The sequence below is a fragment of the Mus musculus genome, chromosome 3 (genome assembly GCF_000001635.26).
Source record: "Mus musculus strain C57BL/6J chromosome 3, GRCm38.p6 C57BL/6J".
In the NCBI taxonomy this organism is placed as follows: Eukaryota; Metazoa; Chordata; class Mammalia; order Rodentia; family Muridae; genus Mus; species Mus musculus.
In genome coordinates, this window is record NC_000069.6 from 83,749,985 (window position 1) to 83,775,275 (window position 25,291).

At 47.1% G+C, this 25,291-nt stretch overlaps 1 protein-coding gene across 2 annotated transcripts; it reads left to right on the forward strand.

Moving 5' to 3' along the window:
- The first annotated feature begins 15,765 nt into the window (after positions 1 to 15,765).
- Positions 15,766 to 24,330, forward strand: Sfrp2 (secreted frizzled-related protein 2). Of its 2 annotated transcripts, none has more exons than XM_006501183.4 (3): positions 15,766 to 17,059; positions 19,342 to 19,422; positions 22,056 to 23,114. In XM_006501183.4, the coding sequence occupies exons 1-3, from the start codon at positions 16,558 to 16,560 to the stop codon at positions 22,109 to 22,111; spliced, it is 639 nt and encodes a 212-aa protein (XP_006501246.1). In that variant the 5' UTR covers positions 15,766 to 16,557; the 3' UTR covers positions 22,112 to 23,114. The 2 variants fall into 2 exon arrangements, with proteins under 2 accessions (XP_006501246.1, NP_033170.1); NM_009144.2 differs by lacking the exon at positions 22,056 to 23,114 and adding an exon at positions 23,134 to 24,330 and having other exon boundaries at positions 16,337 to 17,059.
- Positions 24,331 to 25,291: the final 961 nt, after the last annotated feature.

Genomic DNA, 25,291 nt, shown 5'->3' on the forward strand with positions numbered 1-25,291 from the left:
ATTAGAACAAGATGCCCTATTATGAAGATTGCAAAAGGACTTGTATAATTATTAGAAGCTATTTCTAATTTTAAGTTAACATTCTCTCCATATCTTGAACTAAAGGTGTAGGACTACCTGCCCAGACTGTTCAGCATTTGTTCCCTGTGCTTTGCATGTTGTTCCCTGCGGCTCTATCTCATAGGGGAACAGCAAAGCAAAGCCACAAAGCCACTCTTAGGATCATGCCAATGCCTTATTTGTATGCTTAGGTAGCGATACAGTCCATTTTCTTCTCTTTCTGCCTACTATATTTTCCTCAGTGAAATACAGCTTGCCCCTGACATAGCTTCAGTGTGCATGACAGGCACACTAATATTACTTCTACATCCCTCTTTTCAGGATGGAGATGATAATTTTGGAGGCAAAAGAAAAAAAAGAGGACATAAAGAATAAACAACAGCATAAATCGTTGTCAAAGGGTTGGCCCAGATCTCTCACCCGTGGATGCTGACACCCGAACACCAGGGAAAAAGCAGAGTCAGGTAGAAATGACCCCCCACTTCCTCACCTGAGCAGGAATATGACATCAAATGACAACTCATCCGAGCCAAGGTTAAGGCCAACTGAGACAATGAACACACTCAAGCATCAACTAGCAAGTCTCCATGGAAAATCAAAAAGAGAGTTGATTTTTCTATCACACTCGAACTACTTACCAAACTGAACTGTAAATACAGAACACTTGTCTTAGTTAGGGTTTTCATTGCTGTGAAGAGACACCGTAATGGAGGCAACCCTTATAAAGGAAAACATTTCATTGGGGCTTGCTTACAGTTCCAGAGGTTTAGTCTCCTATCATCATGGCAGGAAGCATGGCAGTGTGCAGGCAGAAAGACGTGGTGTGAGAAGGAGCTGAGAGTTCTATGCATTGATCCAAAGGCAGCAAGGAGGGGGACTCTGTGCCACCTTGGATGAAGCTTGAGCACATGTGAAACCTCACAGCCCACCTTCACAGTGACAGTGACACACTTCCTCCGACAAGGCCACTCCTACTCCAACAAGCCCACACCTCCTAAAAAGACCACTCCCGATGAGCCAAACTTTCAAACACATGAGTCCATGGGGGGCCATTCCTATCCAAACCACCATAGCATTTGAAATAATAATCTTGGGACTGGCCATATGGCTCAGTGGGCTGAGGCACTTTCTACCAATCCAGGTTTGGTCCCCAGGACCCATGTGGTAGAAGAAAAGAACCAACTCCTACAGCTTCTCCTCTGGCTTCCATATCCACAGCACAGCACAACAAGCCTACACCTATCTCACTACACTCCAGCCCTTGTGTCTACCACATGCACACAATCTGTCAATCAATGCAAGTGAAATTGCTGGGAGCATAAAGGTCCTTACATCCACAGATCACCAGAGAAACCAGTCACATTACTCACACAGGATTTCCCTTTCAAAGGGAAAGATGTATAACCCATTGTTCCGTCCAGAAAGCTGGGAATTGGAGGTGATTAACAGCCTAATGATCTGTGTTATTTGTTGGGCCAGGCCTTAGTAAGCTTCCCTGAGAGGACTGGAGGTGGCTAGTAGTCTCAATGACCCTTCATTATCTGTATAGCCAGGGGCTTCCCCAAACTCCTTCAGCTAGGACTGCAAGCTGGGTCAGAAAATTAAAAAGACAATTGAGGTTATCACACACCATCCACTTACTTCCCTAACGACCTCTATGCTATCTGTGTGACCCAGACAAGGCCAGATCCTTCCCTAGACCTTTAGGCAATACAGGTAACCTATCTCTAGAATCCTTCCCCTTGGAAGAAATGACATGTGCTTTGAGTAGAGTTCCGATGTAATTATGCCCCCTTGAGCACTGGGATTGTATTACACCAGGAAACTTCCCCAGATTATACTGTGCTTAAATATTTTGTCAATAAACCACCTGGCACCAGACTCTCTGGAAGTTTGATCCAGACTGATGAAATCAAGCTGAACCTAGCTTTCATTTTCACCTCTTTTTGGTTCATTTCCCTGCCTGCCAGGATGCAAGCAGCATCCTCCTCATAAAATATACCAAGTAATATTATTTTATGAGAAGATAAAGAACCAACTATGGTATCTAAGACAACACCAAGACTGTTGACAGAACACATCAAAGTGGCATCAAATGAACCAGGCGCAGAAGACAATAAGCAACTGGTTGGATTTCCTTCGGTGGAAAGGTGTCACGGAGGATGGCCAACTGGCTTGTTAGTGACCGCCGTCCACAGCACAGTCTTCAGTACTGCAGAACCAGGAATAGTACTGTGTCTGTGCCCACAAGATTGATCAGATGATATTCACATACCAAAGACATTGGTAATAAGCTAAAGCACAATAATGTATGGGAAGAAGCAGAACCAGTGTCCCTGGGGGCTCATTTCTTCCCATTTCTGGGAGCTTAGGAAGAGTTGACTCAGCAACTCTCCCAGGAATAACAGGCTGATTCCAGATGCTGAGACTCAAAGATGTTCCCTCCCTAATGGGGTCAGTTCCTCCACCAGGAGCTTGTATAACTACGGGGACACAGGTTCAGAGAAGGCTCTCAATCCATATGTTCCTAGGTTGAAAGTTCAGATCGGAACTGCTCTGATAGTGACGTGAAGGTGAATCACACTGTAAATCAGTATACTCCTTCCTCCATTGAGGAAGTCTGACTAAAACTTGCCTGCTAAACAAACAGTGTGCACAGGGACATTGTAGATTGACATTCTGGTGTCCTGTCATGTGTCCTCGTGGACTGGCAACAACCAGCTGGTGGATCACACTGTACAGTGTTATAGAGTTAGTTCTCCGTGTGCACCTGAGAGGAAGCAGTCAGACCCAGCCTAAGCACATCTCTGTGAGCTAGTGAGAACTTACAGCTGCTATTCAGTAGATCCTGTAGCATGTAACATCCTGAAGAGTAGATCCTAATTCATGTTTCTACTGCATTCAAGGTGGTGAAGAGCATCCATGCCTGTTTTAAAAGACAGCATGCCGATCTGGACTGATGAACGTAGACGTTCTAATGCCTGCGGTTGATGGTTTTCCCAGAGCACCTCACAGCATTTTGTACATCTTGGCGCGGATGCAGAGAAAAGCCATCAGAGATGCACTATTTAAATATGGTAGATGTTCTTCATGCCCAGCAGACCCTTGCCCATTACAGTACCCTGAAGGCTCACAGAAGCCATGCCTAAGCATGGTATAAGACTTTTGTGGCACACTGGTGTGCCATGGCCTTCTTTCTCTCCTAGAAAGACACCCCCAATCTGTCTCTTTCTGTTGAGTAAGGATTCCCAAAAGGCTAAGAAAACCCATATTTCAAGATAAGACCTGGAAGGCTCATGTTCTCAAGCCTCAGTCTTCCTAGAATACCTGGGACAAACTGAAGCACGGGTCTTTGCACGTCCATAGTCTGACACCTTATGTTGAAGTCCCAACTCCTAGCAAGTACTTCAGAAAGTAACCATGTTTGGGAGTGAGAGTTGATATAAATGGCTAGATATGGCTGGTGTCCTAGTAAGAAGATGATGTGTGTGCACAGACAGATTGACTTGTGAGAGCAAGACTGGAAAATGCCATTAATTAGCAAGACAAAGAGAGCAGTCTCAGACCTCTGATCCTAGACTTGTGGAGAGCAGATGTCTGGTGTCAATGGTCCCCGTCTGGATATTTCGTTATCAAAGTTCTAGCAAACAAGTACAGCTTCCCTACTTGACAACTTCGTGGCAAATGCAGGATACAGCAAAGAGAGGAAATCTTGAAAAATAACTCAGGAGGGAGTGTCCACACCTAGGAGTCTGTGTCTGGAGCAAGATGCTGGGTGGGGAAAAAGACCAGCTGGATCTTCTTTCCAACATCATTCCTGTCATTTAAATTATATCATTTTGTACTAAAGACCTAAATTTCCCTATGGAAAAACATTGTCACCTCCATCATCAAATACACTTGGCTTCTTCTAACCAAAAACTAAAACTACATAAAAATTTTCACTTGGCTCCTCTGGCTCCTCCCTCTTTAACTGCTGTCTCCATCCTTGGGTGTCATGAGTGTTTGAAATTGGCTTTAGAGACAGATAGGATCTGTCTCTATCCAATGGGAGGAAAAGGGCATAGGTTGTGTCCTGGGGTGAAAAGGAAGATGATAGGGTCACCAAGAAGGAAGATGGTCTTTGCACAGCTGTAGTTACCTTGAGGAAAGAGTATCTCAGCAGCATCTTCTGCCAGGCTGGAGAGCCACCAAGCCTGCCCCAGTATGGCGGGTTCTGATGAGTCAACCAGGTTAGGGGTCTGTAATTCACACCAGGTTAAGAGTAAATCTAATCCTATTGATAGAAAATAAGCAAGAGTAATGACCACTGCTAAAAGCAAGTTTGCATTTTGGCCAATAAATTCCACTTCTCATGCCATCCATCCGATCACCTACAAACATGTGACTGAGAGAGAACTCGCTACGTAATCAGGCTTCCTTTTCCAGCGCAGGCTTTTCTTTGGTAAAAGCGATAATGAGTCATGATGGTTAATCTTAACTACTTGTCAGGGTGGAGAAATGCCGGCAGATCAGGAGAGCATACATCTAGGTGTGCCTGCAAGGTTACCAGAAGTAACTGACTAAGGCAGGAGGAAGGCCCACTCTAATGTGCCTGCCACCATTCTATACCTCAATGGCCCTGATGAAATCAAAGAGGCAAGAGAGAAAATCATCTGCCCCCCCCCCCAGCTTCCTGCCACCAGCTGCTCAACTTCATCGCAACCGCCTCACTGCAGTAAACGAAAATTATATATATATATATATATACATATATATATATATATACACACACACACACACACACACACACACACATCATATATCTTTGTTGGTCCAGGTATTTTGTCACAGCAACCAGTAGTTGACCAACAGTTACAAATGCCACCTCCTCCCCGTGACTAGTGATGTTATTCAAAAAGTTAACATGTGACATAGGTTTTTACAGTTAAAAAAATGGCTTAAATGACAGGTTTTGTATTACGACTATCTCAATACAATAAAAACACACACGAAATTTCAGTTGCATAAGCTATGGCCTGTAGGCACCTTAAATCTTGCAAATGAACAATTAAGCGATCCAATGTTGGGTAGCGTGCTGGGCCGGGAGGGGGTTGATAGTGCATAATGAGTGCCCAGAGAGAAATCAGCGTCTTGTGTTAGCCTGACTCGAAGAACTTAGGTGCCACGTGCCAGTCACATTGCCCTTTTGCTGTTTAGAATTTCCTACAAGGTATTTGTCTGCTGTTTATGAAAGAGGAGGTCAAGGCTCGGGGTAGAAGGCCAGACTCCAGATGTTGCCACTCCCACCGTCAGAACCAAATTCGGTCTCTCCACGTGGATTGTAACTAGAAAAGACAATGGCCCCTTTCCAGGAAAAAAAAAAACCTTCTGTCCCGGGGCTGCCTTAAAGTGTGTGATTTCATGTTTAGCTTTCAGTGCAGAACCATAGCAGACTACATTGATTATACTTTTGCTGTATGCAAAACATGCCACTATCTTGGGGGCTGCGGTGAACCCCTGCCATCACCAGGCTTAGGATCTGGACGGGTTGACAAAACATGTTTCTTATTAGCGATGGTTACTCCCGATGAGATTACCAGGAAAGATTAATTACAAGGATTCTTCTTGGCATGCCCAAACTGTTTCCCTCAGTCAATATTTCAACTACTTGTCATCTATTTTGTAATACAATTTTGACTTGCCATTCAGATTGCAATGACAGCAACATTTTAGAAATAATTGGATCTCTTTCTAATTGAGTGGGCTTGACTTTCTTTTCGATGTGTGAGTCAGGTTCGTTTCCTTTGCTGTGATGTTAGCGTGGCCTTTGTTCGTGACCCAGTCCTTAACAGTTGAGTAACAGTCCAGTCCTGCTAAGGAGCTGGGTCAGTCTCCAAACACCTCATTGTATCCATGTGCAAAGTTCCCAGAGGCAGCTTCTGTGGGTGGAACTGGCTACCACGAGGCACTACTTACTGCCTGCTGAAATGAAAACAATAAATAGCCCATACATAAAGCACTTACCGTGTACTTTGTCTAACTACTTTATTTTATTAAGTCTCACCAGGGACTTACTATGGTTTGGATAAGTATCTGTGGAGGCCCATGTGTAAAAGGTTTGGTTCTCAGCCAATGGCTCTTTTGGGAAGTACTGAGCCATCTCTTCGGCCCCAACAATAGTGTCTTAAGCGCTATTCAAAACCACCGTTGTAAAATGTATGAAATGTAACTGCTGCTTCCTAGATAGTTTCTTTACACCTACAGCCATGAGGTAGGATTCAAATTGTACCCCGTCTGTGTTAGAGGGTTTTCTTACTAATTTGTCCAATAGATGCGAGTGAGATTGGCATGTACCACTTCCAAATGGAAGTATTTGTCATCTAGGGATGGGTGCTGGGGCCCTCTCTGCCTGCCCAGCAATTGCGTGTATAGATCTTCTTAGAGCAGCACCCTAACACAAAGCAGATGGGGATTCTGAGCCTGGAAAGCAGCCACCCACAGCAAGCTTTGCAAATGAGAAGCAAACTTCTGCTGTTTGGTAGCAATTGTTACAGCAGCATAGCCTTGCCTAACATGACCATAATGTATATCATCTATGACCTAGAGCCATATGTAAAGCTTTTAATAACCATCTTGCCCCATTGATACCTGAACATCGTTTGGATAGTAGCATTGTGAAAATGGTTGCTAACATGAAGTTCTGAGGGGAATTGAGAAAAAAAATCTGTGGTCGTTTGCATGAGAGGAGCCCTCATAGACTTATATGGTTGAATACTTGGTCTCCTGTTGGTTGAACTGCTTGGGAAGGATTAGGAGGTGTGGCCTTCTTGGAGGAGGTGTGTCACTGGGGATAAGCTTTGAGGTTTCAAAAACCTAGTAACCACTTCCCGTGTTCCTCTTGGTCAGGCATGGTATAGTACTTGGGAGGCAGAAGCAAGCAGATCTCTCTGAGTTCTAGGCTAGCCGTCTACACCACATAGTAAGTTCCAGGACAACAAGAGCTACATAGTGAGACTGTCTCAAAAAAAAGCAACAACAATCCAGTGTTTCTCTCTCTGTCTCCTCAGCACATGTGTTTGCAGCTGTTCCTGCCTCCGAGTCTTTGCTCTGCCATCATGGACTCCACCTCTCTGAAACTGTAAGCCCAATTAGGAGCTTTCTTTTATACGTTGCCTTGGTCATGGTGTTTTGTCACAACAGAAAAGCTACTAATATGGATTGTTTTCATAAATCTATGTGCTAATTCACAATCTATCTCTTTCGTTCTATAAAAAAGAATGGTGCAGGCAGCCCAGTGATCAATAGCACCATCCTTCAACACAAAGAACAGCCCATTATATCTTGCAAATAGAAAAGTAATTAGCTAAACTCATTCTGAAAGATAGGCACAACATGTAACCACCATTTCTGCCAACATGACGATTATCAAAGGGTTTACGGGCACATCCTATGAGCAAAGGAGTATCGCTCCCAGCACTGTCAAATATCTGACACTGTCCCCTTCCAAAGGGATGCTTGCAACTGCATAAACTCAGCATCATTACCCTCCTGCTAAGCAAACTAGGCTTTCCAAGGACATTCTCCAGGCACCAGAAAGCCCTGCTTCCCAGAGCACATTCCTGTCTGCACAGAGGGATACTTGAAATACATGAATGGGAAGAGTGATTCAGAAAAATAAGGACTAAGCCTTCTCAAATTTTAACCACACCATTTTTGAGGTTAAGAGAAAAGCTCTATTGGTTTTTTAAATTTTAATTTAAAAATCAAAAATTCCTCTTTTTTTGACCATGTCAGTATGGGGAATGTCATATTGAGGAAAACAAGAAAAATTCTTTTTTGAGATTCAGTGAATCTGTCCAAATGCCAGAAAATATTATGATCAAATTTCTACATCAGGAGAACTAGAGACAATGAGGTCCTCACTCAGGGACATCCCAGTCACAGTACACAGATCTCGGATATTGACTAGCAGCATCCTTGGAGACATAAGCAGCAGAGCAGCCATCTTGAGAGCAGCACACGGTTGAAGCCTGTGTAGTTAGAGTAGATACATAATAGTAACTCATTAGGACATATGTCTCCATCCTTATGACATGTGAAAAGTTCTTACAAATTGTAATGTACCATTTGCTTATTTTTTTATTTGTGTGTGTGTGTGTGTGTGTGTGTGTGTGTGTGTGTGTGTGTGCTGCCTGTGCTTGTACGTTCATATATGGAAAGCAAAGATTGACATATGCCTTCTTTTCTCAATCACTCTTCATTTTTATTGTTTGAGACAGGTTCTCTAACTGGGCCTAGAGCTCACTTACTGAACCAGACTGGCTAACCAGAGAGGCCCAGCGAGTCTCCTGTCTCCTCTCATCACACTGGGGTTACACATGGGTACCACCACGTCCAGAGCTCTACAGAGGCTGAGAATCCACACACTGGTTCTCACTCTTGCCTAGCAGCCCTTGCTTGCGTTTTCTCACATTCTTTTGTCGATGTGGTACTGAAATTAAAAGATGTCTATTGACACCTTTGAAATGGTGCCTTGCTTGCATTTTTAAACTTCATATGTGTATTACAAAGATTTCCCACATCATTTCCTTTTAAGAGAAGCAATCCCTGAGTGAACAATTTAGCTTGTGTCTGCATGTGTCACGTCTGTACTTTTTACAGTAGCTACCTATTGGTTAGGGAAATGCAAAAATACATTCCTACATTATCTATCTCGTGGGCCATGTGAATTCCTTGTGTATTTATTATAATTTAGGGTGTTCGTATACATTTTTACTTTCCATTGAATCAGTACTCTGCACAAGTGTGTGGAGAGGTGTGACATTCTCGGGTGTATACACAGTAAGTGCTAACTGGACCAGGCAATGACCACACGCGTTCTTCAGTTCTTCATGGGGAAACTCAAAACAACTCAGAGCTTTTAAGGCAGATGCATTCCTGTGTGCAAGCAGTTTATAAAGTGGGCAAAGAACCATCTCCCTTTGGCAGGTTAAGCTGGTCTTACATGAAGACAAGAAACTGACCTCTGAAGACAGTTTGTAGGTTTCTCTGACTTTCCATAAAACTTAACCTATCACCACTCAAATGGGACCAACAGTTGGCCGGTCTTCGCTTTGTTTTTGCTTTTTCTGGGTGACACATATTCCTTCCTCCCCGTGGAGATCTTCCCTCCTTATCTGTTTGTAACTAAAAAAGTTCCTTGTCCGCAGAAAGCTGTAACACCTTCAACTTTAAGCCAAATGCAGAAGGGAAGAAGTTTTACTTTTATCTGCCAATACTAAGCTAAAACAAAACAAAACAAAAACAAAAACTCTTGAAAATGGGAACATTATTAAATTAACACTACAGACCATGATGGGAGTCTTTTGATTGGATAGATGGAATTAAACCCCAAGGAACCTGATCAGTGCCCTTTACAAGGCACATTAGGCTGCATCTTCATTGAGTATGGGAGCATCCTGTGGTGACAATGACATCCTATGGCAATCACTGCCATGTGGACACTATAAATTCCCTCAACTATCATGGGAATGAATATGCTACAGAGTAACACCACTCTCCAAAATGTTCAAAAAGAAAATAATGTGTTGATGTGACCTGATTTTGAAGCTGGGTACAAGGAAACTTATCCTTTCTCCCTTATTTTCCCCTTTTCACGCCCCAGCCCAGTACCATCTCCCCTGACTAGGACAAGAACCTGCAGAAATCAGAGGTTTTAACTTACTACCACCATGCAGAAAGGACTCCGACATGTCCTTGGTATCTGCTTGCAAAGAAGAATCTATCAAAAGAAAACCACAGGCCATTCTGTTCATCTTCAGCTTTAACCCAGAAATATGACAGCGGGTTCCTGAGCCCCTGTGGATAATGCATTACTACACTCAAAGCACGATTCAGCTCGGGTTCTTCTAGGGCAGAAGTTGCTGAGAAGCGCTTTAGCTAATTAAAACTTCACAGAAACAAGGGGAAAACAGGAAATGTTGCACGGCACAGCCAAGATGATCTCTAGACACTTCACAGACTGGCCAAGGACCAGAAACCCAATTTAACATTTGCAAACGTTTCTGTGAAATATTTGACTCCTCCCTGGGCAACTAGAGATTTACAAACTACTAAGGGACATTCAGCTTGCTAATGAAAACTTTATAAATACTTAGTGCCAGTGAACTCAGCCAGGGTGCTAATTCTGCCTGGGCTGGACACCACAGTCTGAAAGGATACGTTGCATGCTTAGCCCTAGACCAGCTCAAATCCTGCAGCTTACTGAAGCTGAGCCTGCCATAAATTGATGACTCAATTTAATAAATGTGACAAATGTCTTTATTTGGGCTGTGGAAAAAATCTACCAATTATAAAGACCCAAAGATGCAAAATATGAATTCAGGGAGACCAACAGCTCTCCACGCTGAGGTCCATCTCTGGGAGGAGCACGTGCTCACACTCGGGTCTCTTCTGCCCATGGGGCGCTCCTATGTGATGCCTCCTTGCTATTTTCTGATAGCCAGATAGCCACAGCTCTCACCTGAGTGAGCACCTGTTTAACCTGTGGTCCCTGCTATTCACAGCAGACAATCAAGCCAGCCTTTCTTTCCAGGCTCTGGGCTGGCAAACAACCTCGAGCCTTGGGCTTTTGCTTTTCCGGTCGGCATTTTTTTAATGTGAGTGATTGGGTGATGCTTAAAGAGTCTCATCAGCAGTCGCAATCCCATCAGTGAGCAGTGACCTCCTGGGATCCCAGAGAACAGCAGGGCAAGCTGGGTAGGCAGCAGGGCAGAGACAAGGGAAGGTGCCAGTAAGCCTTTAATTAAGGACGGAATGCAGGCTAGGTCTACACTGTTGTCCTGGGTTTCAAATTTTTCAACCCCCAGATAAAGGAATTGTGAGTGGTGGGGCTAAGGTGATGGCTTAGGTTATAACTAAAAGGCTTTGTGTTGTGAGGAATCGGGTGGGGGGGAGGATGGGGGGGGCATCAGTAGACTCCCCTGTTCTAGAGGCAGTGTGGCCAAAGGGACTCCTCCCTGCTGGGGCTTATTGTCCTTGGCACTCTTTGTTTATTTATTTATTTTGGTTTTTAGCAGAAGCAATCCAGGGAAGGCCAAGGCATCCTCTGCTCTTTCTTCCAAGATTCAAGAGCCATTTCTCTCCTTGAAAGAACAGAGGGAATGGAAACCAGACTCTCCAAGATAACCAGCCACAACCAGCTTTCCTGATGTGACAGACACAGAGAGAGAGAAAGAGACAGAGAGACAGAGGGACAGGAGACGCCTTCGCAAAGCAGTTTTCTCATCCATCAGCAGTCCGCTGCTGACAAACCTTTCTGTGACCAAGGAAGTGCACCGCACCACTGAAGAAAGATCATGGGTGTGATTGTTTTGGCACGACTTAGCAACTGTGCTCTATTGCTATTTGTTTCTGTGTGTGAATCGGGGTTTGTCTGTGAAGTCCAGACAAACCTAGAATGCACTACATAGCCAAAGCTTGCTTGAAACTCATGACAATCCTCCTGCCTCAGTCTCCCAATCTGGAACTATAGGTGAGCTTCATGGGGTCCAACTTCTTTCAGTCATTTAAATTTTTTTAATGTGTGATTGTGTTTGCTTGAATGCATGCATGGGTGAACGTACGGGTGGAGGACAGTGGGCACAGAAGGTACTAGAAGTGCAGTTACAGGGGACTGTGAACCGCGCACTGTGGATGCTGGCAACCGCCCCAGCTCCTCAACAAGAGCAGCAAGTGCTCTTAACCACTGAGCGGTCTCTACTTCATTTCCCATTTATTACAGAGCTTCCAAAGTATCCATTCATTGACTTCTTGGCCTTTGTCAACGAGCAAGTTCGATGTACTTGGGACAGAGAGGGGGCAGGCCTCCACAGGTGGACGGAATCTGCCAAACACATGGCTTACTGAGATCCTGGCAATTATCGTTCTTCCCAGACAGGCTCCTTCTGGTGGGGAGGTAGCCATCAAGTCAGACACAGGATAACTCAGCTGGCTTTGTCTCTAAGGGATCATCGCCTCACACACCCCTGACTGCTGCCCAAGTTCCCCATGGCAAAAACTAGATGCTGGGTCTAATCCCCACCCTAGTAGACCTCCACCAGGCAGCAAACTTTCCTGGCCTGGTCCCTTGGGTTCCTGGTCTGGTCCCTTGGCTGGTTTTTCCAGGTTGGATGGCTCTGAGGCCCTTAACATCTTAAAGAGCAACAGCTCCGTTCAGTTGTTAGCATAGTATTCGCCCTCACTCTAGCCAATTCTTAAAGTGGAAATACAAAGCACCTGGTCTCTGTGCTCAGAGTTCCTCGCACCTCCAGGCGTGGGCACCGGTCCTCCCTGCGCCTGCGCAGGAAGGTAGCTTCCCCTGGCATGGGGACCCACTAGTGACAGGACGAAGAGGAGCCTAAGAAATGAAGTCGTTGCTCCTCCGAGGGCCAAAGGCCATCCTCTTGAGCAACCGGTAAGAATGTAAAAGATCTCAGTTTCCACTGGTGAGGGAGAGCAGCTCTCCTTGTACTAGAGACAACCTCTCGTTTGGGAAATGGCGCCCCCAGATGGCTGCAGCGAATACTGGAGAAAGTAGTGGCCCTGGTACCGGGCAGCCTTACCAGGCCTGGAAGATTCGGTACACTGGAGAAGACAACCCTCACCCCTGGAAAGTCTGTGGATAAAAGTCAAGTAATAACACTTCTGGAGGCAACCAAAAGAACAGGACCCAAAGGCAGGCAGCTAGATCTCTGTGTGACATGGTTCAGTTACTTAAATCCTTTGTGCCTCAATTTCCTTATGATTATGGAAAAAAAAAAGTGTAACAATCAAGGGACCAGCGAAACAGTTCAGCAGGTAAGTTTGCTTGCCACCAGACCTGACCATATGAGTTTTATCTTGGGGGTCCATGGGTGCAAGGAGAGAACCAAACCCCTAAAGTTGTCCTCTGATCTCCACAGGAATGTTGTGGCCCTACAACCCCCATAAATAAATGTGGAGTGGGGAGGCAGGGGGTGGTTAAGGATAATGATCACGGCCACTTGCTGGGTGGCAGTGAGGATTTCTAAAGACAAGATGACATTGGTCGGGTGGTTGCTGGGTCCTCTTCCTAGGGGTTAGGGGATGCCCTACTATGTGCTGCTCTAGACTACAAATCTTGACTTCAAAACAGCCTTAGAGCAGAAACTCCCCTTCCTTTGACCCAGGCCCTGCGTGTTAACCAGGAAAGTGGACACCTAGCACCCACATTTTCCCCTCTAAAGGAAGTACAGGCCAGTGATGTGAACACTTCCGGGGAGAGCGTGAAAAATGAATCTCCATTTCAAGTTTGCCCCCTGGGCAGCCAAAGCTGCATCATCGGAGAAATTAAGAAACTACACATGCGTGTTGTGCTTCTAGGCTTTCTTGCTTTGAGACCTTTGCTGGGCTTCTGTGTGCTTTCAGGACACCATTCCAGAGTGCAGGAGGAAGCTTGCTCTCCTGGCACCCAGGCTGCCCTGCGACCTCCTTGGATGCTGGGCAGAACTGGGATTAGCAAGCTCCAGACGTTGGAGATCCCCCTAAGCATCTTAGCTTGAGAGCAAAGGGCTCGCCTCTCCAGAAATCTAGCAGCCAGCAAAGGGTTAACCAAGCAGCAGAGAGACTAGGGCAGCTTTCTGTGTCCCTCAAGATTCATCAATGCCCCTTAAAGACAGAAAGCACCAGATGGAAAGGCAAGACCACCAAAAGACAGATGTGGAGGCTCTTTGGGCCTGCAGCATTTGAGTAGGACGTTGTTGGCTGGGTGCTGGGATGGGGGTGGGACTGAGGGAAGGGTCCGGTACTATGAGAAGCATCCTCTAAGCAGAATAGGAGGGCCTGGCACTGTGAATCGCACTGTTTACTAACTAGGAACTTCCCTTCACAGGGAATTGAGAGGAGGCTCGACATGGACTCTCAGAGGCAAAGGCTTGCGACTTTTGATAGGAAACCTGTGTACCTGGGAACCTACAGGAAGCGCAGAAGAGCCTAGGCGAACCCAAGCACTCCAAGTGCTTGCTTTGCCCGGGAGTTCTCTCCTCTGGGCTACATAAACCCACACGGGAACCCGGTGGGGATAACCACAGAGTGTCCTTGAGCTGTGCTTCACACACAGACAGTGAGTGGTCTACCCTCTGAGGAAGGCTACTGCCCTGCTCCCCAGCAGCGGGCTTGCCGCGCGGACACGCCTGTCACACAAGCATGCAATTGGCTGATGATGGACGAAAGGAGGGTGCACGACTCTAGATGGAGAGGAAGATGGAGCTTGAGCTTGAGTCCAGGCCGAGTGGTACTGATGTTGGAACGGTCTGCGACAACAAGCTATGTTTCTGACGACCCGGGCAAGCAAGCGGGCAGAAGCGAGAGCTTGAGCCCGGTGTTACTGGAGACTCCCGTAAGACTTCGGGCGACCCCTCCTGGCGAGCGAGACAGACGCAGGCTCCCCAAACAATGCCTAGGCCCGCGGTAGTGCGCCAGGCGCATGGGCAGCCCGCTGCACTCCGAAACACAAAAGCGAGTGACTCAAACTAGACGAATTGGTGGTGGGCTTCTTGATCTTCCACTCAGGGGATCGGCAGGCGGGAGGTGACCCCATGGATGTACTTTGGGGCCACGAGTAGTGAATACCTGAGAATACTAGAATTCCATTTCAGCGTTCAGCCTGTGTAGCTGTTTGGTTTAACTTTTTTGTATTTGTGTGGTTTATTTTCAAACTAGTTTTTACCTGGGGAGAAAGTCTAAGCCTCTGGCTGCTTCAGCTAGACACGGGAAGGTCTAGAGCCAATTGGATGGAAACGGCTCCACTCAGGCAGGCCTTCAGCAGAGCAGGAAAGATGGAGCTGGACTTTTAAAGACTCCCATTGCGGGCTCCCTCTGGGTGTTTACCTGCTTCGACTATGGCCAGAAGTGGGTAGGAAATAGCATTTTATCGTCCTCTCGTCACTCCTTAAACTCTCATAAACTGCGGGACCACAAAATGTGCTGACCCCCTAAATCCTGAGCTCACCATCCAGATGGATGGAAAATGTAAATCAGGCAGCAAACATCCAACCCAGCTGTTAAATCCAGGAAGCAGCAACAATGTGTCCACCTTACACTTGAAAGAGGATTGTTGGGGGGGGGGGGGGCAAAGAGGGGAAGTCACTACCCAGGACTTGCAAGGTCCCACTTAAAGAGAGGCTGACTCTTAAGACAAGGGAAGGTTTGGGGAAGAGACACCCCCCCCCTTAACCCACCCCCTGCGCACGTCCAAACTGTCTCTCTGTACTCCTTTCCCCGCCTGGCACCTTACAATCCACTTACCCTAACATTAGGTTCCCTGTTCTACAGAGCAGAGGATGGCCCGATGGGTGACCAGGATGGCGTGACCAGGATGGGTGACCAGGATGGCGTCCCTGGTTGTTAGGGGATGAATGGGCCAACTATGCTGAGGACATGACTAACTCTTGTGACCACAGAGGTCTCTGCCCGTTCCTGCCCACCTTCTGACCTTGGTACTCATAAGCCCCATTTATTGCTTTGGTGGCCTATACTGAGGTAATCCTGAACCCCTATGTATTAGAGCCCGTGCAGCCTTCAAGCATAGACATCTCTTCAGAGGTCAAATTTTCTCCTCCAAAGAGGAGAAATGGCGGGCAAATTCGTGATGCCTCTGACAAGTCCTCCACAGTGACAAAATCCTATAGACACCCCAGCAAAATAGCAACTCCGTGCATGGCTGCAATTCCATTTTATAAGTCAGAATGTGTCGTGAGGCTGTGGAATCACATTGCTCAAGCCAGTCTGCTCAACTTGGGCTGGAGAACCGGGAGGAAAAAGCCCAGGCCACAAAGAGTCTAGTACTGCTGGTTTATGGTTACTCGGGGACAGGGACGCAGTGCTGAGACTTAAAGGCTGCTGCACATCGATACGGGCGCAGGCCACGCGGGGCGTGAAACGCGTTCCAGCCCTGATCCGACTGCAAGGCAGCTAGCCCGGCTCCACGCGTGTCCTCGACTTTCGTTGCCTCCTCCTCGCTCTCCCCTCGCTCTCCCTGGGACAGGGTGGCCCGCGCTTGTCTGCTTGCAAGGCAATCACCAGAGCGCGCGCGCAGGGGCTGCTGCCTCGGGGTGGGGGCGCAGCCCGAATTTCCTGCCAGCGAGCGCGTGAGGGGCATTCTCAACGCAGCCAGCCCCAGAAAGTAGTGACCGGCCTCCTCGGATTACTCCGGTTTGGCTCCTCCCTTGCTCCCCCTCCTCCACCTCCAGATTTGCATAAAAAAGGCCAAGAAAACTCTGGCTGGGCCCCAGCCTCTGCTCACTCTGCTCCCCCGGGTCGGAGCCCCCCGGAGCTGCGCGCGGGCTTGCAGTGCCTTGCCCGCGCCGACCTCCCGGCGCCCGGCTTCGCGCGTTCGCGCCGCCCGCTGTCCAGAGCCCCCACGAGCAGAGCGAGGGAGTCCCGGACGAGCTCGAGCTCCGGCCGCCTCTCGCTTCCCCCGCTCGGCTCCCTCCGCCCCCCGGGGGTCGCTAGTCCACGATGCCGCGGGGCCCTGCCTCGCTGCTGCTGCTAGTCCTCGCCTCGCACTGCTGCCTGGGCTCGGCGCGTGGGCTCTTCCTCTTCGGCCAGCCCGACTTCTCCTACAAGCGCAGCAACTGCAAGCCCATCCCCGCCAACCTGCAGCTGTGCCACGGCATCGAGTACCAGAACATGCGGCTGCCCAACCTGCTGGGCCACGAGACCATGAAGGAGGTGCTGGAGCAGGCGGGCGCCTGGATTCCGCTGGTCATGAAGCAGTGCCACCCGGACACCAAGAAGTTCCTGTGCTCGCTCTTCGCCCCTGTCTGTCTCGACGACCTAGATGAGACCATCCAGCCGTGTCACTCGCTCTGCGTGCAGGTGAAGGACCGCTGCGCCCCGGTCATGTCCGCCTTCGGCTTCCCCTGGCCAGACATGCTGGAGTGCGACCGTTTCCCGCAGGACAACGACCTCTGCATCCCCCTCGCTAGTAGCGACCACCTCCTGCCGGCCACAGAGGAAGGTAAGCCTTCCCTATTCGATCCACCCACTCCCAAGAAGCCTGAGGTGCTAGGACCTGGGGAGTGGGGTGGGTGGGGTGGGGGACACCCCGCAGCCACCACTCCACATCCTAGTTTGTCCAGGCTGGAGGTCCCAACCTTGGATATGGCAGCTCTCCTTGCCCTAATCTGTTGCCATACGGAGTTAGAGATATCCACCCATGCGCCAAGATTCCTCCTTGGTTCTAACAGTTCCTCTTAGGTAGTTAAGAAAGCCAAACAAAAGTGGCAAGCCTTTTTTTAAGATTCTTGCTCTGCGTCCCCGCTTCTGAAAGCATTTACCATGATTGGGTCCTAGTGATGAGCACCCAGGCTCAGCCTCTCTCTGCACGTTCTTGTCCCACTGGATAAAAACAAACGATACACGTTGATCACCTTTTGAGATTGTTTTTTTGTCCTTCGCCAATGTAGGTTTGGAGATAAAAAAACGAAGACTGTCTGGGAGCGAGTGGAACCCTGACTATTGGTTTTAACTCCCCAGGTGTTTGGGGGAGAGAGGCTAAAGGCAATCAACAGGACTCATCTCTCTGTCACTATCTGCTTTTATCTTAGGAGTGGTTTTAATTAGCTGGGGAAAAAATCATGCAGAAGAGTTCCCTCAAGTTTTTAGAAAACAGAGGGAAGTTCATAGGCAAAAACCATCAAAGCAATGAAAACCTCATGCACTCTTGATACTTTTCCTGAAAGGAAAAAGTATACAATGTGTCTGAGCTGATTTGGGCCCCGGAGATAGAAAAGGGGGCTTCCTTACCCCTCTCTGGCTGCAGCCGCATCTCCCTTTCAATCGCTAATTTTTTTCCTGCAGACATCATTAGTTAAAGAAAATACAAAGTTGTTTAGCAATCTTTCCTGGCAGGCACCATGAGTCTGCAATCATCTTATTGGTTAGGTTTCTAATTTATTGCAAATGTTTGGCATTTTTCAAACATTTGCCCAACATATACAATAGAATAACCAATACAGGTTGGTAGCATTTCATACACACTCCGAGCCTCCCGATTGGAAGTGTTTCTCTCTGGTTGGGTAGGGCTGGGGTTGTTTTGTGGGGGTTGCCTTTGTTGTTTTTCTTCCTGCCATCAACCCAAATAGACACAGGGTATTCCTCCAGAGTTCACTTTCCTCCTTCAAAATAAGCCTGGACGCCTGCGAAGTTTGCTTGATATTTTCAAAAATCAGATAACTTTTCTTTTATGGGTCACAAGGTTTTTTTTTTTCTTTTTCCCTGTGAAAATTTGATTTCATACTAGTGAAAACCTACAAGATTGCACTTGAATTTTAATGATATCATTGGGCATATTTATAAATTAGAGAAAGAAAGTGTTTCCTTCATGAGAGTATGTTTTTTCACGAGGGCCCCAGACAGACTGATAGCTGTAAGCCCACAGCGCGCGCGCACACACACACACACACACACACACACACCGGGTCTGTTCAGACAAACCCCACCAGGAAGTTCTTACTCACTCACATCGCCTTGTCCCTAGGTTTATTTGCTGGCACAGGCAAGGCTAGGCAACAAGCACCTGTACCAAGGAGCTGGAGTGGGGGGATAATGAAATAAATCATAACTGAACCGCAGACTTGGCAGGGAGTACAAGGTGAAGGAGAGCCGGTTATTTGCTGGCTGTGGGAATGACTGAGCTGTGCTTCCAAGATGCAAACAAGCAGGCCCTATAGGTTCCTCGCAGCACAGCACTGCCATCCTTCCCAGCCCAGATGAGGAAAAAAAAAATCTGCAAAAGATCCCTAGAGCCCTGCTGAGCAGGAGGGGCTTTCTCCATGTCCTGCAGATGAGAAGCATCTTTCCATTGTGTTTTATGGTTATACCTTTTCCCATGCCCCTGTGGGGTTTGGATTCCTGACGGTCTTCTTAGAGATCCTGGGATGGCTGGAGTCATGTGAGGAGGGGAAGGAACTGAGAAGCACAGACTCTCCAGAGCATCTTGCCACACACTCCTACCCACCCACTGTCCACGGCTCCTACCCACCCACTGTCCGCAGCTCCCTTTTTATTTGAGGGCTAGTGCTCATAAAGCTAGACATGCGGCCACTCTGATGTCACCCAACCAGAGTTGGAAAGGGCAGCTAGGGAACAGAGGGGTCCGATTTCTATGGAGGAGGCTGAAGCAGGGGTCACACAGGACAATGGCTGCGCTGGCCTGGCTCGGTCCTTTTGAGCTGTTTACAGACGCCACCTGCTGTTCCCTTCTTAGCAAACTCACTGAAGCTCTTTTCACACCCCCAGCTCCCAAGGTGTGTGAAGCCTGCAAAACCAAGAATGAGGACGACAACGACATCATGGAAACCCTTTGTAAAAATGACTTCGGTAAGTAGCCGCCACCGCCAACAGATGTCACATCCATCCAAGTTTCAGTCACCAGGAAAAGTTAAAAGTAGACATCATGGGTAAGAAGTCGCCAGATGAGGCTGGGTGAGACATGATCACCTCTCCCGGTCCCTAAAGTCACCTAACTGGCTCTTAAGTCACTTGATATGTAACTGTCGCACTCTGAGTTACACTGAATTACACTCACTGTTTCCTTAGACAACAACCAAATGTGAATTTCCCAAGGCACCAGTGTACAATGGCTAACTTCTCATCTCTTCGGCGTCTTTTTGGTTTTTTTGGTTCTGGTTTGGTTTGGTTTGGTTTGGTTTGGTTTGGTTTGGTTTTGGTGCCAACACACAGAATCCCATGCCATGTATCTTTTTCAGTTGCTTGGCATGTGTGCCAGGCACTGGGAGGCACCTATGACCCTCAGCAAAATAGATTCAAACTTTTAAGGTGACACAAAAGAAACACTTGCACTAGCATCAAATGAAAATATTTTCACTCGATCTGTAGCCCCATAGCGACACATTGGTCACAGTTTGAGAGAGGGAGAGGGAGAGAGAGAGAGAGTTTTCCCAAGTTAGGTGAGGTGAAAGAGGTTGGTCGTGATCGAGTAGTGTCAGGGTAGATGAAGTAATGCAACCCAGGTGACGTTATTCAAGGAGCATAAACAATAAGTCACTCCCTTTAGGAGATGATAGGAGGAAGGAGAGACTTCTGCAAAGAACATTACCTGCACCTACTGCTGTCTACAAGCTCCACCCCCAGGTGTGTGGGGGGGGGGGAACTACCTAAACAAGGGGTAAAGCCAAAATCCCACATGGATGTCCCACCCATCAGCACTGTTGCTTTAATCGTACCTCAAGGATAGACATGCTTGGTTGTATTACAGGGGACTGTACCCCTAAAGGGTATTATTCAGTCGAAAGCTGGAAGTTACTGGTAAGCAGAGATCACTGGTCTACCAAACAACATAGAGTCTAACAGAGCAGTGTTAACATTTCCATAAATTCAACACATCTTTAAGACTGAGGAAACGGGTGCCACTGTTGACGCACGCACACACACACACACACACACACACACACACACACACACACACACGCACGCGCGCGCGCACGCACGCATCCCCTCATTACCTGCTACCTTGAACTCTCAGGCCAAGTCAGGTCTCGAACACTGAGAACAGTCCTGGTCTCTGCTCCTCAGGGACTTCAGATCTTTTCAGGAGGTGTCCTGAGTTGAACCTTGGCTGGTTCCTGAACTGTGGCCCTGACACAAGGAAACACTTGGAGCTGTTGAGGAAGGAGACAGACAGAACAAGAACTCCAAGTCTTAACTAATAACTGCCAAGTAGGAGGAGCCTCACAGGAGGTCATAAGGTTTCACATGTCTGTCTTCAAACAACAGACCTCATAGTATCTATCTCAGGGCCAGCTGTGTTCACAGTGGATATTCTTCAGTCTTGAGAGTCTTAACAAATCACAATTCTTTGCTGCCATGTCAGATAATCATTTAGGAAAATGTATAATTCTATAAAGTATTTGTTTCAGCTTTTTGTACTATACATACAATTTCTCTCCTGACTTTCATGGCTCTTAAAGCAAATACATTTAGCACACACACACACACACACACACACACACACCCCACTTGCTTGCTTTGTGGCTTACCTAACAGAAGACAAACTTTCTCAAAGGGCCATGTGAAGTTCTGAGCCAAAGAAGCGGTGTGAGTAACCTGTACAGCGCAGCCGTCAGGATCTTTGCTCTCCGGTGCCCTGCTCCTTTGAGATAGGGACAATGCAGGAGTAGCTCACTTGGCCTCTGTGCTTTGAGGAGCAGTAGATGGAGCAGGCTGAGCGATGGAGCTTATTTAGCTTGCACCATCCTGGCAGGCCCAGCACTCCCCACCCTAGCTCCACACTCAGAGAAATGCAAAGCTTCTCCATACCTCCATAGCACAGGTTACACAACATGCCACTGGGCTTGTGACTGTCACCTCTGCCTGTATCCTCAGTCACACCTTCCAGAGCAAGAATTGTACCTTGGCTCTTTGATTCCCTATGTTTTGTCTCAGCTTCGAGTCTAAGGAGGAATCACTATCGCCTCCCCTATGATCTGTATTTTAGAGGTAAAGAGAGGTAACTCACCTCCTAGCTCAAACTGATGACGCTTCTGGTATTTGGCAATCAAGAATGTTTCATTGATCAGGTGGAGCCTGGCCCCGGCCCCATCTATGTCAGAGACTAGACTCTTGGCTAATGTATAACCAGTTCAATTCACCCCTATAGCAGCCTCTTATACCATAGTAGAGTCATGTGACATTTCCACATAGCATATTCCATAGTACTGAGGAGTCAGTACTATGGTTCAGATGAATACCACACCAGGAAAAACTGTCACTCACCAAGTCACAGCACCCACGCTTCACCGTGCAACACCATTCATTTCTATTTTGGCTGTTTCGAAAGCCAGCTCAGTTGAGTTCCCTGTCTGAATTTTTTTTTAAAGGAAGAGAAAACCTCAAAGACATACACACACAAAATTCTCCACTATTACTAATTTAAACAATGCATTAAACCCCATCAAAGTTGGGAAGTCAGACATGCGTGTCATCTATTACAGCTGTCGGTGGCACCAAGAGTCTTGGGACACACTGGAGCACGAGGACGGGACTTTGACATTGCCTCAAGAGAACACAGTGGTAGTGGAGGAGGAGGCTTGGAGACTGAGATAGGACACACGCTACCTGGGTGGCCTGGTACATGTCACAGACACTTCTCTCGATTTGCATCCTCGTGGACTAATGAGCTTTTAATGGGATGGCCCTCTCTAACCTGAAAGTCCTATCCTTTTCCGGCATGTGTGGAGTCCTGACATTTAATCCCGGCCTATGTGTTTCCCAACGCATAGTGTTCATGGCTATAAAATGTGTCTTTTACAGTAAACAACTTGCTTTTTGGTCTTAACATTCTGATGACTCTACATACACATTTTGAAAAGTGCATACATGATCTGTGAGTGCCTCGGTCCTGGCCAGGCAAGGGAGAGCACGTGAGGATGAAGTCTTCAGAAAAACACTTTTATGGCTAAACATGTTGTGCTCTTAAAAAAAAAAGAGACTTGCATTTTTTTTTCTCCTTGTTACTTTACCAAATCAAAAGCAGCTGCAAGACCCATTTCTCCTTCCCCTGTAATCTGGTCTTCAGAAAACGGTGACCATGATACCATTTCCTCAGGAGTTTGCCTAAAAACCTCTCTGACATAATAAACCCAGCTGAACGGTTGCCGCCAGGGAGGCTCACGTATCACGGAAGAGTCAGGCATTTCTCCGCATGCTGAAGACTCCTCCAATAGGGGAGTCGTTTGCTGGGGGTAGCAAGAACTACATGCCAAGCAACTTATCAAGACAAGGGTCAGTGTGAGGACAAGAGTTAATTCAATCCTGCAAGAAGGTTCTGGAACGATAGCTGGTTGGAAACAAAATGCTCTGCCAATGTTTGGGGACTTTAGAAATGGAGCTGCCTGCAGACCCCAGGGCCAAAGCCCCTACCCACAACACTAATGGTCTGTTCGGTTATAGGAAGCCCCTCTTTACCACATATCAAGGGCAGAATAGGCAGCAAAGCTTACAAGCTCCACAGTTCTCCGCCGTCATCACCCGTGTTTTCTGATGTCCTTTCTGCCCCTCTTGTCTTCACAGCACTGAAAATCAAAGTGAAGGAGATAACGTACATCAACAGAGACACCAAGATCATCCTGGAGACAAAGAGCAAGACCATTTACAAGCTGAACGGCGTGTCCGAAAGGGACCTGAAGAAATCCGTGCTGTGGCTCAAAGACAGCCTGCAGTGCACCTGTGAGGAGATGAACGACATCAACGCTCCGTATCTGGTCATGGGACAGAAGCAGGGCGGCGAGCTGGTGATCACCTCCGTGAAACGGTGGCAGAAGGGCCAGAGAGAGTTCAAGCGCATCTCCCGCAGCATCCGCAAGCTGCAATGCTAGTTTCCCAGTGGGGTGGCTTCTCTCCATCCAGGCCCTGAGCTCTGTAGACCACTTCCGCTCCGCGACCTCATTTCCGGTTTCCCAAGCACAGTCCGGGAAAGCTACAGCCCCAGCTTGGAGCCGCTTGCCCTGCCTCCTGCATGTGTGTATCCCTAACATGTCCTGAGTTATAAGGCCCTAGGAGGCCTTGGAAACCCATAGCTGTTTTCACGGAAAGCGAAAAGCCCATCCAGATCTTGTACAAATATTCAAACTAATAAAATCATGACTATTTTTATGAAGTTTTAGAACAGCTCGTTTTAAGGTTAGTTTTGAATAGCTGTAGTACTTTGACCCGAGGGGCATTTTCTCTCTTTGGTCAGTCTGTTGGCTTATACCGTGCACTTAGGTTGCCATGTCAGGCGAATTGTTTCTTTTTTTTTTTTTTTTTCCCTCTGTGGTCTAAGCTTGTGGGTCCCAGACTTAGTTGAGATAAAGCTGGCTGTTATCTCAAAGTCTTCCTCAGTTCCAGCCTGAGAATCGGCATCTAAGTCTTCAAACATTTCGTTGCTCGTTTTATGCCCTCATGAGCTCTGACCATTGCATGCGTTCCCATCCCAGCTACAGAACTTCAGTTTATAAGCACACAGTAACCATTCCTCATTGCATGATGCCCTCAAATAAAAAGTGAATACAGTCTATAAATTGACGAGTATTTTAAGCTTTGTTTAAAACATCTTTTAATTCAATTTTTTAATCATTTTTTTTGCAAACTAAATCATTGTAGCTTACCTGTAATATACGTAGTAGTTGACCTGGAAAAGTTGTAAAAATATTGCTTTAACCGACACTGTAAATATTTCAGATAAACATTATATTCTTTGTATATAAACTTTACATCTTGTTGTACCTATTCTTTGTCTTCTGTCATGTCTCCTTTGACCAACGACCTTGGAGGGAGCTCTGTCATTTCCTTCTCAGGAGGCCCAGTCCTCCCCACAGCAGGTTGAAGTTACCAGCTACTCCAGTGGTTTAAGACTGGTCTCCCCATACATTAGCATGTACCCCACATTTCAGCCAGATTCGTGGCCACTGCTCCTGCAGACAGCAGAGACTTCGAAGGCTCTCATTGGTCCATCTCAGCAATTCAGTTACATATCAATGGGACTCTGAACTGTGCCTCACAGTCCTGCTGTGTATTGCTGGAGATTCTTAGAGAAGAGCAGCCATTGTGAATGTGGTAAGTCCTTCCATACTTAAGTTCTGAGGTTAAAAAAAAAAAAAAAAAAAAAAAAAAAAAGCTATGATTTGTAGAACATCCACTGGAAGCCAGGATACAGAGAGAGGATGCTGAAAGACAGGGTAAGAAAGAGAAAGACAGACATCCATAAATGCTTGCCTTAATCCGTGTAGGCCACTGTGACAAGCTTTCTTAGACTGGGCAATGAATACACACCAGAAATCTATTTCACACGGAGCCAGGAGATTCAGTGTCCTATGAAGCCTCTCTGCTCCATATATGGATCCTCCTTACTATTCACTAATATGACAAAGGGGTGGCAAAACTTCCCTGGGCCGCTTTGATAAGAGCAGCAATCTCAATTCTGCCAGCGGGACCTCATCTCAAAGGCTCCACTTCCTAATAGCAACTCACTGGGGATCTCACCTTATGTCGAATTTCAGGGAAACACAAACAGACCTCAGCAATGACCATCCACATACTTCATTATTTTATTATAAAACTTGCTTAGACAGTCTATCTGGCACATGAAAGTGAGGCCCAGGGACCAGCCAGCAGCGCTCCTAAAGCACTCAAGCCAGGGAGAAAACAGATGCTGACACCTGTTCGGTGTGGGAGTGCACTGCAGACGCGC

Excerpts from the sequence above, each read along its gene's own strand:
- Sfrp2 (NM_009144.2), top strand. The coding sequence starts at position 16,558 with ATGCCGCGGGGCCCTGCCTCGCTGCTGCTGCTAGTCCTCGCCTCGCAC. Across the intron at positions 17,060-19,341 it reads CCTGCCGGCCACAGAGGAAG|CTCCCAAGGTGTGTGAAGCC; the intron begins GTAAGCCTTCCC and ends TCACACCCCCAG. Across the intron at positions 19,423-23,133 it reads CCTTTGTAAAAATGACTTCG|CACTGAAAATCAAAGTGAAG; the intron begins GTAAGTAGCCGC and ends TTGTCTTCACAG.